The sequence below is a fragment of the Muscardinus avellanarius genome, assembly GCF_963383645.1.
Source record: "Muscardinus avellanarius genome assembly, chromosome: 12".
In the NCBI taxonomy this organism is placed as follows: Eukaryota; Metazoa; Chordata; class Mammalia; order Rodentia; family Gliridae; genus Muscardinus; species Muscardinus avellanarius.
The window spans coordinates 95477854-95492339 of record NC_137798.1 but is presented as its reverse complement, the minus strand read 5'-3'; the positions used below and the strand labels follow the sequence as shown (position 1 = coordinate 95492339).

The 14486-nt window shown below is 41.4% G+C and overlaps 1 protein-coding gene across 2 annotated transcripts in view; it reads left to right on the top strand.

Annotated features, from left to right (window-relative positions):
- TRIP11 (thyroid hormone receptor interactor 11) overlaps window positions 1–13236 on the top strand; it is a gene marked incomplete at both ends in the record, with an annotated part of 78603 nt that extends 65367 nt beyond the window's left edge. For both annotated transcript variants that reach the window (XM_080707345.1, XM_080707344.1), the window contains 5 exons: window positions 6914–6995; window positions 7959–8073; window positions 8488–8604; window positions 10215–10359; window positions 13022–13236. In XM_080707345.1, the coding sequence (XP_080563471.1) occupies window positions 6914–6995; window positions 7959–8073; window positions 8488–8604; window positions 10215–10359; window positions 13022–13236 (674 nt within the window). The remainder of the gene's footprint in view (window positions 1–6913; window positions 6996–7958; window positions 8074–8487; window positions 8605–10214; window positions 10360–13021) is intronic.
- Window positions 13237–14486: the final 1250 nt, after the last annotated feature.

Below are 14486 nucleotides of genomic sequence, written 5' to 3'. Positions count from 1 at the left end.
TGGAAGGCAAAAGCTCCGCTCTCTACTCGCTGATGCGGCGTGGGAGGATAGGAAAGGCTCCCGAAGGTTTGCGGGCCCCACATGAGCGAGGAGCGGGCACAGCGAAGGAGACAGGCAGTTAGTGAGGAGTATTCTAGACAGGAGCAGGAGGTCCCATGAAACAAGATAGCATAATCTAAAAACGCCCCCAAAATGGTCATTTAGTAACAACCAGAGTGAGTAGTGAGTGTGTGTGCGGAGGCAGGCTTGATGTGTTTGTGTGGAAGGCTGGAAGTGGTTGCCGGGTGGAGAAATGAAGCTCGTGAGCAGGGGTCACAGACATACACTGTCAACTGGGCCAGGGGGTGGCTGGAGGCTGGTGGGTGGAAAGGTTTTTATGGAGCTAAAGATTTTCAACTCACCCAGCCTTTGCCACACAGGCACGTGGGCCCAGCGTTGACAAATCTCAGGTCTTTTCTGGAAACATCGGAAATCTGGATTTTAATTTGAAATACCCCAATTCCTTCTCATGACATCTAGTCTGAGTTTTTGTAAATGCCCCGTGTGGGCTGAACAAAGCACCTCCGTTGGCTGGATGTCGCCTGCGCTGATGTGCAGTGAGAGCTCGCAGGAGTGAGCGAGACTCGGCTGCACCTCAGGAAGTCCTGCCATTAGCACGCCTGTGTAGGCGTGATGCTCGCCAACTGGAAGCATTACGGGAACTGTGCTTTCCACCGACAAGCCTTTCCTTTAGGACATGTTCAGTCTCTGCAAACCTTGTAAAACTGAATGCTGTGTAACTTTTATTTAGCACTTTTTTTTTGGTACTGGGAATTGAATCCAGAGGATTCAACCTCTAAACTACATTCCCAGCCTTTCTTATTTATTTATATTTTTGAAGTAAGGTCTTATTAAGTTGTTGAGGGTCTTGCTGTGTTGCTGAGGCTAGCCTTGCTATGATACTCCAGGCTCAGTCTCCCAAATGCTGGGATTACAGGTGTGTGCCACGATGCTTAGTTTCATTCGTTTTTGAAAGATTTTTCTGTTCCAGTATGGAAAAATATAGGACAAGATATCTGAATTCATAATAAAGGGTTAAAAGGAGAGAATAAAGAAGGAAATTTAATTTGATCTGATTACATTAAAAATATTTATATAGCCAGGCATGGTGGTGCACGCTTGTAATTCTAGCATTTGGGAGGCCAAGACAGGATAATCGCAGTTCGTGGGCAGCCTCAGCTACTTAGTGAGGTCCCTTGCAACTCAGTGAGACCCTGTTTCAAAATAAAGATGAAAAAATAGAGCTGGGGGTGTAGCTCGGAGGTAGAGTGCCCCTGGGTTTCATCCCCAGTACCAAAAAAAAAAAAAAAAACCATGTATAGTATCTCAAGTATATATAGCAATTCTAATTAACTGGATAAGCAATATGGTAGACTTTATCATATTTGCTCTAATCACAGATCATGATCCAATGAAATTTAAGTTATTGATGTACTATATTAATAAAATTCCTTTCATGTGATTTCATTTCCAGGAAGTAAATTTAAGTTCATTTGTATGGGACCCAAAAAAATTGTCATGTACTATAGACAGTAAAGTTTCATCTTATTAGGGTTAAAAATAATTGTGTTAGAAGACAAATGCTAATATATTATAACTTTAAATTACAAATAGATGTGCTATCTTATAACAATTAAAATAATACTGATCTTGTATAAGATGAAATTTTTGTGTGTGTGTGGTACTGAGGGGTAGAACCCAGGGGATTTCTACCTCCGGGCTACAGCCCCAGCCCTATTTTTTTTATATTTTATTTGGAAACAGGGTCTCACTAAGTTGCTGAGAGCCTCACTGAGTAGCTGCGCTGGCTTCGAACCTGTGCAGTCCTCCTGTCTCAGCCTCCCAAGCGCTGGGATTACAAGCGTGCGCCACCACGCCTGGCTAGGATGAAATTTTCTAATTCTAGGAATTAGGCATGCTGGTTTCTAGCTTTTGCTTTGGTTGTATTTAAGTGAAGGTGTGAAATTTCTTTACATTAGATTTAGTATAAGGTTTAAATTTATTTTCACAGTTGCCATTTATAAATAACACATCAGACTCAATTTTTAGTACACTTAACATATGTAAATAAAATTATCTTTCTAACATTTTTGCTTCCCTCTCATGCCTTTGTCTTGACTCTTAGAAATGACAAACATGCAAAATAGAGGTAAAAATCAGAAAGTATTAACATTAACCCAAAGTGTATGTATGACTGCTGTTGATTAGGTTTTAGGTTGAAAGATGAACTTGTTATTTCAAGAAATGAGATGAATGAGTACTCAGAAAATCCCCATTTGAACATATATATTGATTCTCTCAAAATTCTTTGAGCTAAGCGTGTTCATTTTTCACACTGAAGTCTGGTCTAGCAATTGGACTCTGCTTCACGCCCACGTCTTCCGATGCTCAAGTTTGGGCTCCATCTACATTTGTCTCCGTCAGTGACTATTCAGTAAAACTCTGATGTTAGAGTGCATTATCATTAATCACAGAAAACATGAAACCATGATGTGCTAACTTGTTGCAGTCAATTACATTGTACATTCAGGTTTGATTTTATATTAAGTGGTAAAAAACCAGGGCACTATCTCTGTGTGTTTCAAAGAAAATTGTGCCGCAGGGTTTACTGAGTCGTGTTCTCAGTCACGCTCTCCCCGGACCGGAGTCTGTCTCAGCTGCTTTATTGCTTAACTTTAAAGTACATCTCCCCGCCACTTTAACTTGTAAAGAATTATTTTGGCCTGTGAGATTACTTCTCAGGAATATTATATTTGGCTTACACCCCATTTCTAAATAGCCATATTTTGCCTGCCCTTATAAATACAGTTTTGATTTCAAATTGTGCTTTGACTCAGTCTTCAGTTTTTGTAGAGAAACATTCAAAATCTCTGAAGAGGGGAGAATCGGTGTTTCTGGAGGGAAAGAGGCTCAGGGGACCTTTGCGATGGGTGTTGGACCTTGTGTTCTTTTCTGATCTCTCACAGTCAACACGTTCCTTCTAGCTCTTTCTGTGAAATTCTGAAGTTGATTTTTTGGTTTCAGGATTCAAATAACACACATTTAAACTACTCCTTAAACTTGAAGTAGCCCTTCACATTCTGTATTACATTAGCTCAGAAACTAAGGATTTATTTTCTTTTCTTTTTTTTTTTTTTTTTTTTTTTTTTGTGTGTGTGTGTGTGTGTGTGTGTGGCATTTGGTATGGAACCCAGGAGTTTTCTACCCCTGGGCTATACTCCCAGACCTATTTTATATTTTATTTGGAAACAGGGATTCACCAAGCTGCTGAGAGCCTCACTAAATAGCTGAGACTGGCTTTGAACCTATGCGATCCTCCAGTCTCAGCCTCCCAAGCACTGGGATTACAAGCGTGCGCCACCACGCCCAGCTTTATGTATGTATATGCTAACAGTGAGTTTAAGGAATTTTAATATTATCATCTTGGCACTAACAATATTTTGGCTTTCTAATTATTATTTTACTAAAATTATTATTATTATTATTATTATTATTATTATTATATTTTTTTTTGCGGGTCTGGGGATGGAACCCAGGGGCATTCTACCTCCGAGCTATACACCCCCTGCCCTATTTTTTATTCTTTATTTTGAAACCGGGTCTCACTGAGTTGCAGAGGGCCTCACTAAGTAGCTGAGGCTGTCCGCGAACCGCGATCCTCCAGGTCTCAGCCTCCTGAATGCTGGGATTACAAGCGTGCGCCACCACGCCCGGCTCTAAAATTATTTTTAATAGAGCTTACCTTTTTTTTTTTGTACTAGGCATTGAACCCAGTGCATTCTGCCTCTGAGCTACACCCCACAGCTCTAGAATTCTTTTTAGTTGGAAACTAGGCCTCACTAATTGCTGAGGCTGGCTTTGAACCTGTGATCCTCCTGTCTTAGCCTCCCAAGTACTGAGATTGCAGCATGCACAACTATACCTGCCTTCCACTTTTCTCCTCCTAAAGTATACTTTTTTTCCTTTGTGGTTCTAGTGTTGAACCAACAGGTGTTCTACTGTTGAAATGCAACCCCAGCCCTGTTTTATTTGGAAACAAGGCCTTACTGAGTTGCTGAGCCTGGCAGCAGAACTGTGATCCTCCTGTCTCAGCCTCCCAAGTGCTGGGGTTACAGACGTGCACACCACACCCATCTCAGATCGTACGTTTTTTGCTTTGTGGATTTTACTCTGAAGGTGCGGGTCATTCTGCTTTTGTCTTCCTGTTTGCCTTTTTGAGGCAGAGTCTCACCTTGTTACCCAGGCTAGCTCCAAACCCTGGGCTCAAGTGACCCTCCTTCCTCAGCCTCCTGAATAACTTGGACTACAGGTGCATGCCACTGCACGAGGCTCATCTTTTTTTTTTTTTTTTAAATAAGAGACAGAACAGTGTAGTATTATATTTGGGTTATGATCTAATACTGTCCAATAAAAAATAAACTGTGAGCCATATCATCTATTTTTAGTGGCCACATTAAAACAGTAAAAATATACAGATTAATTAAGTTTGATAATATATTTTATGTAACCCAGTATACCCAGATTATTATCGTTTTGACATGTAATCAGTATGAAAATTATTAACTACACAGGAAAGAGGTAGGAGAAGGGACCTCTCAGGAAAGCAAGACAGACGTGGGATAGGGAAGTTTGACCTCTGTCCTTCCTGTAGCCTTGGGAAGCACAGAGGAGGCTGGAGCAGAAAGCCCTGCTGTTCTTACTCTGGCTCCTGCTTTAGTTGGCGAGTGTACGTGGGAACAGCCACACAAGATTACCCTGCTTGTTTGTCCTTGTGACTCTGGTGAACAGTCAAGAGTCCATTCACACTCAGAACGTGGTTCTAGAAAAGGCCCGCAGAGCAACCGTGTGTTCACATAAAGAATCTACAACAAAATGCTGCCCGGGCTGCACTCAGACTCCAGGAGCAGCGTCCATTCTCTCTCGCCTCGCCCTCTCTTTCCTCTCCCCCGTCTTTCCTCCATCTATGTCCAACTTTAAATTCCTTACTGGAAAGACAGGAAAGGAAAAGTTCATAGTAGATTTTCCAAACACAAACCTTGCTCTTATAATATGGTTGTGGCAACCATCTCTGTTTTGGTAAAGCTAGCCTATTACATGAATGACATTTTGCAGTTTCGAAAAACTGTGAGCCAGAATACACAGAGGTGGTGTGCATGCATGGTTCTAGCACATTGAACCTCACTGTGATGGATAATTGCAGTGTACTAGTACAGTAATTCAGAAAACCATACACTGGCGCAAGCAGTGAAACTAGGCATTTGCATTTAGTACTGTAAGTCAGAATTTTAGACATTTTACAGGACAGAATGAAAACGGCGCATTGCCAGGCCACATCTGTATGGCTCAGAGAAAACATGAATGGTAAGTAGGAGTTAATAGCCAGCACTGATGGAAAAGAGCTTTGCAGGCAGAAGAAAAAAATGTTTAGAATTCTTGTAGTGGGAAATGAGAGTCCAGAAATGTACCATACATTTATGGTCAGTAGGTTTTTGAAAAGGGTATAAAAAAAGGTTTTTTTCGCCTATATGCAAAAGAATGAAGTTGAACCCCTATCCTATACCATACACAAGAAATAAACTTGATATGCATCACTGACCAAGATTTTAGAGTTAAAACTGTAATACTCAGCTGGGCCCAGTGTGTGTGCCTGTCATCCCAGTTCTTTGGGAGCTGAGACAGGAGGATCCCAGGTTTGAGGCCACTGCATGGCAACTTAGCAAGGCCCTCAGCAACTTAGGGAGACACTGTTTCAAAATAAAAAGGTCTCTGGGCACTGCTCAGTGGTAGCACGCCCCTGAGTTCTATTCCTAGTACCACATACAAGCAAACAAAGCCACCAGTAATGCTCTTAGAAGAAGACATAGGGTAAGTCTTCTGACTGTGGGTTGGGTAACTTAGACGGGACCGGGGTCATCACAGTGAGAGGCCGGTGTGTCTCAGAGGGTAGGACCCAGTGAGGTCGCACCCCAGAATGGGGAGAAAGGTAAGCCAGTGATGTGGCCGCTGAGCGGAACCTGCATAGCCAGCTACTGCTAGGGAAATGCTCAGGTCAACAGCAGGTTTGTGGAAAGCGGACAGAGACCAGTGTTTGGACATGTGTGTTTCCTGATTCCTGATTTGAAAAGTAGAGCTCTTCCTTTCTTTCAGAATGAAGACTTGTAATCTACCTTAAGCATCTCTTTCAGCTCACACTGTCCACTTCTGAGGTGACAGGTGTACACTCCGTGTTCAGCTAAGAGTTTCTTGATCCAGGAATCCTTGGCCCCATGGTCTGCTTTGCTTATGCATAGGGCATCTCCTATTGTAACTTTAGACTTTGGCTCCAAGCTGCTCAGATTCCAGCTATCCTACCAAGATTTTATAGATTTTGCTTAACTTTTAAAATAGGAATTTATAATAGTCCAGACATTCTTCCAAGTCAGTCTTAAGCTTTGTAACATGATTAGTATGTTAAAGCCAATCCTCTGAATTGTATTTTGCAATTTCCTTGCCCCAGAATACTTGGCCCTGTCAGCTGTGTCTTAGATACTCTTAGTCCATTTACCAACAGAGTCCAGTTAGGAAAATAGAAAAAGGGAAATCTAAAACTGACCTTTCCATTTCCTTCCATTAAAGAAGAATTGCTCTGCAAATATTTCATGCAGGGAAGGAGTGTTGAAAAATTCTTCTTTGTTACTAAGTTTCTAGAAAGGGTAGAAATGCTTTGTGATTTCTCTATCAGAGAGCATAGTTCCTTGAACCAAAGAAGAGATTGAGTATTTCCAATTAGAACAGGGTGTATATTCAAAGTGCGCACAGTACAGGTCTCATTATATATTCATTCAAGCTATCTTAATCAGTTAATAGCTATCTTTATTTACATATTTTAAAACAGATGAGCTTCGACAAGAAATGTTGGATGATGCACAAAAGAAGTTGATGGACTTGGTAAACAGCACTGAAGGGAAAGTGGACAAGTATGCTTCTGCCTTTAGCTTTTCTGTATTTTATAGAGATTGTTTATATGGTAACAACAACTTGTACATGTAGATGTCTGTATGTGGTTAAATCTTTAGAAGCCTTTTCTTGTGCAATAAGGGTATGCGTAGGTAGCTTTCGTGCAGATCAGTGAACAGCTTGCTTTTTTAAAGTATATTTCCACCAACTCATTGTTTTTCTTAAAGTCCTATGGAAGAGTTAAGACGTCACTCCTATCTGAAGTACTTAGAAGAAAAAGTTGTGGTTTTGTTTTTTACTATTCTTTTTCTCCCTTTACTGTCTTTAAACGAACACGTATTGCTCAGATGTATCAGGTCTGAAACTTGGGTATATATACAGTAATATCTCACTTGTTATAAGTTAGATAGCGGGTTTAACACATCTGAGTGGGTGCGATTGCCGAGCACAGGCGGTGGCGCAGCGTCTGCGCCACGTGCGCGTCATCCCAGCTGCGGGCTGCGGTGTTGGCGCCGGGCCTTCGCCCCAGTGATTGCTGGACTGAAGACAACGAGTGGCTCATAAATTAGGTCTTAAAAGTTGCACGTTTGGGGTTGTTTGGATTTTTTTTTTTCCACACTAGGGATTGAACCCAGGGACATTCTTACGTCTGAGCTGTACACCCTAGTCTTGTTTTTTATTTTGAAACAGGGTTTTATTAAATTGTTGAAGACCTCACTAAGTTGATGAGGCTGGCCTCAAGCCTGCAAGCCTCCTATCTCAGCCTCCCAAGTACTGGGAATAATACTGGCATGCGCCACCAGGCCTGGCTTGGACTATTCTAAATTACACTTGTTAAGAAATTTTTTAAAACTACTTTAAAATATTTTATTGTTTAGTCTTTTTTAAAGATTGAATATTTAATTGCTCAAGTCTAAGTGTTTATATCTTTTGGGTAAGCTCCGTGCTGAGATGGCTTGAGCCGTTTCTGCTTTTATTTTCAGAGTCCTCATGAGAAACCTCTTTATTGGTCATTTCCACACACCAAAACATCAGCGTCACGAAGTGCTGCGATTAATGGGAAGCATCCTGGGCATTAAGAGGGAAGAAATGGAGCAGGTAACTAGAGGGCGAGAGCCATTTAGAATATATTTATAACTAAATGATGGGGTTACAGAAACGGCGTTTCCTTTGATTATACGTAACTTTTATTTTCTCAGTTATGTAGAAATGGAATCATTTCATTCTATACTGAAAAGGGAGATTGTTCAATTTGTATATTTAAGTATGTAACAATTTATAGGCCATGTCTCATATTAGTATGCTGACATTTTGAGATATAACGATTCCTAAAACATTTATTTGAGATTGAGCTTAGGGTAGCATTTTATTGTGCTCGTAACTTCAGTGGGTAGTAGGAAACATTTATTAGGAATTAGACTTTAAAAGCATGATTTTATGTTCTCTGAAATAATGTGAAAGTTTTTATTATTTTTTTACTTGTATTAATTTTATTTTAAAATAAACTTACAGTTACTTAATGAAGATAGCGGCGGAGTTACAAGGTGGATGGCTGGGTGGCTCGGAGGAGGGTCCAAAAGTGTCCCCAGCACACCTTTGAGACCGAGTCAACAGTTCGTGCTTAACAGTGTAAGAACCAGTGTTATGACTGCTGAACATGAGTGGGAAAGGATTGTATACTGCACTCGTTTACAAAGAGTCACATTTCTTTTTCTCTTGTCCTCTTTCTTTCTTTCTTTCTTTCTTTCTTTCTTTCTTTCTTTCTTTCCTTCTTTTTCAATATTGAGGATTGAACCCAGGGGCATTCTACTTCTGAGCTACACCTCCAGCCCTACTTTGAAGCACGGTCTCACTAAGTTGCAGAGGGCCTCGCTAAGTAGCTGAGGTTGGCCATGAGCCATCATCCTTCCAAGTCCTGGGATTACAAGTGTGCGCCACCACGCCCGGCTCAGATTTTATTTTTGAGTAATTTTATACAACTTTTATTCTGGAGTCATGGAAACTGAGATCCAGAGAGATGACCAGCTTGAGGATGACAGGCCAGTTTTAACGACTTTATTACACATAGGTTTTGTTCTCACTTTTTACATAGTACTTTTAGTTTTTGAACATTAAATGTCATGTCTTTGTGTTTGATCCTGCCGCCTCCGGCAGTCTGGCTGTGAAGTCAAGACATTCTTGAAGATAGAGCCTTTATTATGCCATGTGTGTTCCAGATTATAGAGCCAGTGATACTTACTGAGCACTGTCCTGTGCCAGGCACGCTGGGGACACAGCCACACACCCAACAGGCAGGGGCTGCCCTGGGCAGACTTAGGTTCGGGCAGGAGGAGGCAGTTAATAAACACGGAGGCACAGTGCCCCGCGTGCAGTCGGCTTTGCGTGAATGCGAACTGAGGGGCACCCTCAACTTAAAGTGTAGTTTCTTCCATTTCTTTTCATAGAAAAGATGCCACGGACAGGATAGCCCTGGTTATCCTATTTTTACTTACTATTTCTTTTTTATTACGTATTTATTTATATTTTGGTACTAGGAGTTGAAGCTAGGGGCATTCTACCTCTGAGGTACACTCCCAGGCTTTTCATTTTTCATTTTGAAACAGGGTCTCACTAGTTGCTGCGACTGGCCTGGAACCTGCGATCCTCCTGTCTTAGCTTCCCAAAGACTGGAATTAAGACACACTGCCATGCGTGCTCAGTTAAGATGTAATCTAGAGGAAAGGCATACACTAATTATTTTAATCTGATAATGTTACTCATGGTCTTTTGCTGTATTCACTGGTTTTGAAAATCATATTTCCGGGGGGGATGTAATTCAGTGGTAGAGTGCTTTCCTAGCATGTATGAGGCCCAGGGTTCATTCAGTCCTCTGTACTCCAGAACAAAACAAAAGCATGTTTAAGGCTTATTTTCCATTGATAGGATTTTTCACGTCTGTGTTGTTAGGTGAGACTGTGTCTCAATTCGTGCCAGTGACAGCAGGACATACGTGTTCTGAGTTGGCTCATTCTGACCACACGGCGTGTGAGATGTGTTATCATCAAGGATCATTTTTAAACTTAGAATTGTGTTATGATAGCCATGTGTCTAAAGTGCTGGCACTTCCAATTTTGACTGGCAAAGGAAAAAAAGATTTCAAATGGCATGATTTGTTTTTAATTAGAACAGCGGGTACATATTTTTAGTTACAGTGAATATAACATGATCTAGCCCTATATAACCAAAATATTTTTTGTTAGTCTTTTTCAGAACTTTTTGTTAAGTTTCTAGAAACAGAATCTCATCCATCTGTCCCACCACCAAAGCTTTCTGTTCATGCCATGAAGCCTTTGGACTCACCAGCAAGGAGGAAACTAGGTACAAATGAGCCAGAAAGTTTTAAAGGTAAAAGCAGATACTTACATTTCCTAAGTGTTAAAAAACCGAGTGTTTCATTTTGGGATTAAGATTTTGCTTTAGAGTGATATTAACTTAAGTTTTAGTTTTTAAATGTTTTTAATGTAGCGCTGCTTCCAAATTCCAATAAGGTTTTGTATATTTTAATGCTCTGATATTTGGTTAGGTTAGTTTAAGTATGAAGTATTTTCCTTTTATATATGTCATTCAGCTGTTCTGTCACTGTGACTGAAGTACCTAACAAGCACAACTAAGAGGAAGAAAGCTTTGCTCAGGGATCCAGCGCCCAGGCCCTGCTGAATGGGCTTGGTGCAGCACGGCAGCTTGGCGGCAGGGCTTCAGGGCATGGTGGAGGAGGAAAGGCCAGGCTCCACTCACGAGGAGCAGGCAGAGGAGGGAGGGAAGGAAGGGCCGGGCTCAGAAACAGCCCCCAAGGCCATGCCCCAGCGGTCCACTCCTCCAGTCCTGAGCAGCCTCCACACCCACGTGCACTGCCAACAGGAGTGAGAGACATTTGAAGTCCAAACTAACAGTAGACCAGAATAATTCTCTCTCAGCTTAACCACCTGGAGTCATCCTTCCAGAAATGGCAGTGAACTGCCTAAACCTGTGCATGTTCACCTGTCAGAATTGAATGGATAGTTCATAGTTAGAGAAGGGTTTTTTACCTCTCTTTGAAAACCAAGTGTTACAGTCAATAATCAAACCTTGGTGCATAAGCAGTGTGTATACGCTCAGTTTAGTAAACTGTTAGACAAAGTATAAAATTTTTATGCTATTTAAAATCTTGACTACTAAATTTAGTGAAAACTTAGAACTGTCCCAGTCTACTAAAGGATACTGAAAACTTTTTTCTTCTTAGGTTAGTTGTACATCTTTTTTTTTTTTTTTTTTTTTTTGGTACTGGGGTTCCTGGAAGCCCTTCTACCTCCGAGCTACACTCCCAGACCTATTTTATATTTTATTTGGAAACAGGGTCTCTTAAGCCAGCTGAGGCTGCCTTCGAACCTGCGCGATCCTCCTGTCTCTGCCTCCCAAGCGCGGGGATTACAAACGTGCGCCACCACGCCCGGCTAGTTGTACGTCTTGAAGGAAATTCACATTCCTTATGAAAAGGGCTCCCTTCTTCTCCCCTTTCCCTTCTTCCCTCTTTCTTTGCTCCTTTCCCACCCTCCCCTTTTCGCTTATCAAGTCTGAGTTCAGCTTGCTTTGTGTCAAGAGACACAAGTCAGATATGGTCTGAGTTAATTTAGGATTTGCATGAAAAAAAAGCAAGCTTTATTCTTTCACCTTGTATTTGGAAGTGTGTCGGAGCTTAGCAGGCAGCACCTCTGTGGAAGGTGTCGTTCCTAGGAAGGTCCAGCTTGAGAATTCAGGAGTGCTGATTATACCTGCATTTAATAGATTTATCTTAGTACTTTCTTAAGAGGCCTCTTTTATTTTAGTTTTCCATGCTGAAGGGGGCACCTACACAGACCTTCTCTTCCAAGAAAAATTGTTAGTGTTCTTGGGTAATAAAGCAGAATTCTAGCCACTAAGGCATTAGGCCATAAGCCAAATACCTATTCCAATGAAAGGGAATCAGCCCCCTTGATAGAGGAATAACCTAATTGAGAGCTCTTCTCAAATCTTTGAATCCCTAAAAGATATCATACTGTTTTTTTCTTCTGGTAAGTTAATATTGATTCTAATTATTGTCATTCTAATATGATTGCTGGTTTCTTCATGACCATTATTGGGAAATTTTAACTTCTCAAGTCCTTCATCTTTCAGGCGAGTAAGTAAAGAGCTTGCCTTACAACATAGACAACACTGTTTTAAAAGCTGTTCTTAAGAGTAAGCAAAGTTTATTAGTCGTGTAGTTGGTATTAAGAATAAAATAGCAGTATTAATGTATTTCATGACGCATTAGTTGTACATACAATTACAATTACTCTTCTCTCCCCTTTGCTTTCTTTCTCTATTTTTCTCCTTTGCCCACGTGTATTTTATAAACTCTGCTTGTGGGATCCAGAATCCAGCAGCATATGAGTTATATTTATTTTAGACCCAAATCTAAAATGTTTCAAGTGGCCGGGCATGGTGGCGCACGCTTGTAATCCTCGCTCTTGGGAGGCGGAGACAGGAGGATTGCGCAGGTTCGAAGCCAGCCTCAGCTGGCTTAAGAGACCCTGTTTCCAAATAAAATATAAAATAGGTCTGGGAGTGTAGCTCGCAGGTAGCAGGCCCCTGGGTTCCATCCAGCTCAGCAGTCTCTGGATGCTGGGCGGCAGCAGGGAGCTGCAGCTCCCGATCAGCTGCAAGGTGGGAAGGGCCCACAAGAGAGGCACTCTGTGTATTTGGTTCTATGCAGTTTTATTATGTATGTAGAGCCTCACTAAGTAGCTGAGGCTGGCTTTGAACCTGTGCGATCCTCCTGTCTCAGCCTCCCAAGCGCAGGGATTACAAGCGTGCGCCACCACACCCGGCTCCAAGGTAGAATTTTAAAGTTAATAGTCATGGCAAAATGTATTACTCATGTGTATCTGTGTTAATCAGTTTGACAATATGGGAGTAGCTTTCTTTATTCTGTTACTGTATTCAGAAGGTTATTTCAATTTGACTTATTCATGAAGGACAGAGACCAACTCGCACATATTTTGTCATTTAGGTTCGGCGGAGTCTAGGACTGGTAGAAGAGCAGATCTGAACCCGTTCTTGGCTCCCCGCTCTGCAGCTGTGCCTCTCATTAACCCAGCTGGACTTGGGCCTGGTGGGCATCTTCTGTTGAAACCCATCTCAGACGTTCTTCCCACGTTTACACCTTTGCCGGTGTCGCCTGACAACAGCGCTGGAGTTGTCCTAAAGGACCTTTTAAAGCAATAGGTGGTTCTCAGGTCTGAGATGATTCAGCACTTTAAAGAACTGTGAACACTGTGTGTATATACAATATCACAAAGTGGCCTTTTGGAGAAAGCTATGTATTTGTTTGCAGTTGTAATTTCCCTAAGTTTAGTAAAAATATTCTTAATGCTTTTAGAATTGCAGGTGTCAGAGAAGTGTTAGCTATGTAATCAGCTTTTTGTCTCGGTGTAACCTAATATAAGCTAGAAACATTTGGTTTGTCTAAGAGTAAAATTCTAGTGGCTATATGTGCATTTGCTTTTTACGTCCTTCTCTGATTTTCAGACTCATCGAAGCTAGAGACATGAGGTTTATCAAGGGATTTGTAGGGAAAGACAGGAAATGAAAATACTGGTTGTGGCTTTTCTACATGGTGCAGAAAATCAGCCTGAAACACTTGTTGGTCACCATGAGAGGACTTTGTGTAGAGGCCAAGAACAAGATTGTCCCTGAGAGGTCACAGGTGCCATGAGGCACTCTGTGTATTTGGTTCTATGCAGTTTTATTATGTATGTAGATTCACGTGTCCCCACCATCAACATACAACACTTTGATGACAGGGATCCTTCGTGCTGGCCTTTTCTAACCATAACCACGCCTGTCCCGCCTCCCACCTTTATCCCTGACAACCACTAACTGCTCTCCATCTCTGTAATTTTGTTCTTTCAAGAATGCGGTGCAAATGGAATCATGTGTTACATAACCTCGAGATCGGTGTTTTTCACTCAGCTTAATTCTCTTGAGATCCAGCCAAGTCTCTACAGGATCAGTAGTTCATTCCTTGTTATTGTTTAGTAAGTGGTGTGGATTTACCATTTAGTTTACAGAGCCAAGTTATCTGCCTAAAAGGATCTTCTGAGACTAAAGGTTTTCTCACACAACTCACATTTGTAACTGCAATAACAACATCACACCACCTGCTGCCTGTGTCTGAGGTGTTGGTACTTGGAGGTGCAGCAATCAAGGTTGTCTGTTCCCGGTACAGCGGTCACTAGGCAGGGAAATCACTTCCACAGCACCAGCACCAGCTGTTTGGAGCTTAGAGTATTTCTTTAACTTTTTATAAACCATCACAAGAAATCCTGACTTGAAGCTAACTGTATCAAGATGTCCATATCTGTATTTGTTGTTGAAGTTGTACATGTAAAAGACATTTCTTCCAGATTTTGTAAATCTAGATATGCCTTTGAAACAGGAACATTTGTAAAGCAAGAAAAAATGAAAGTGAGACT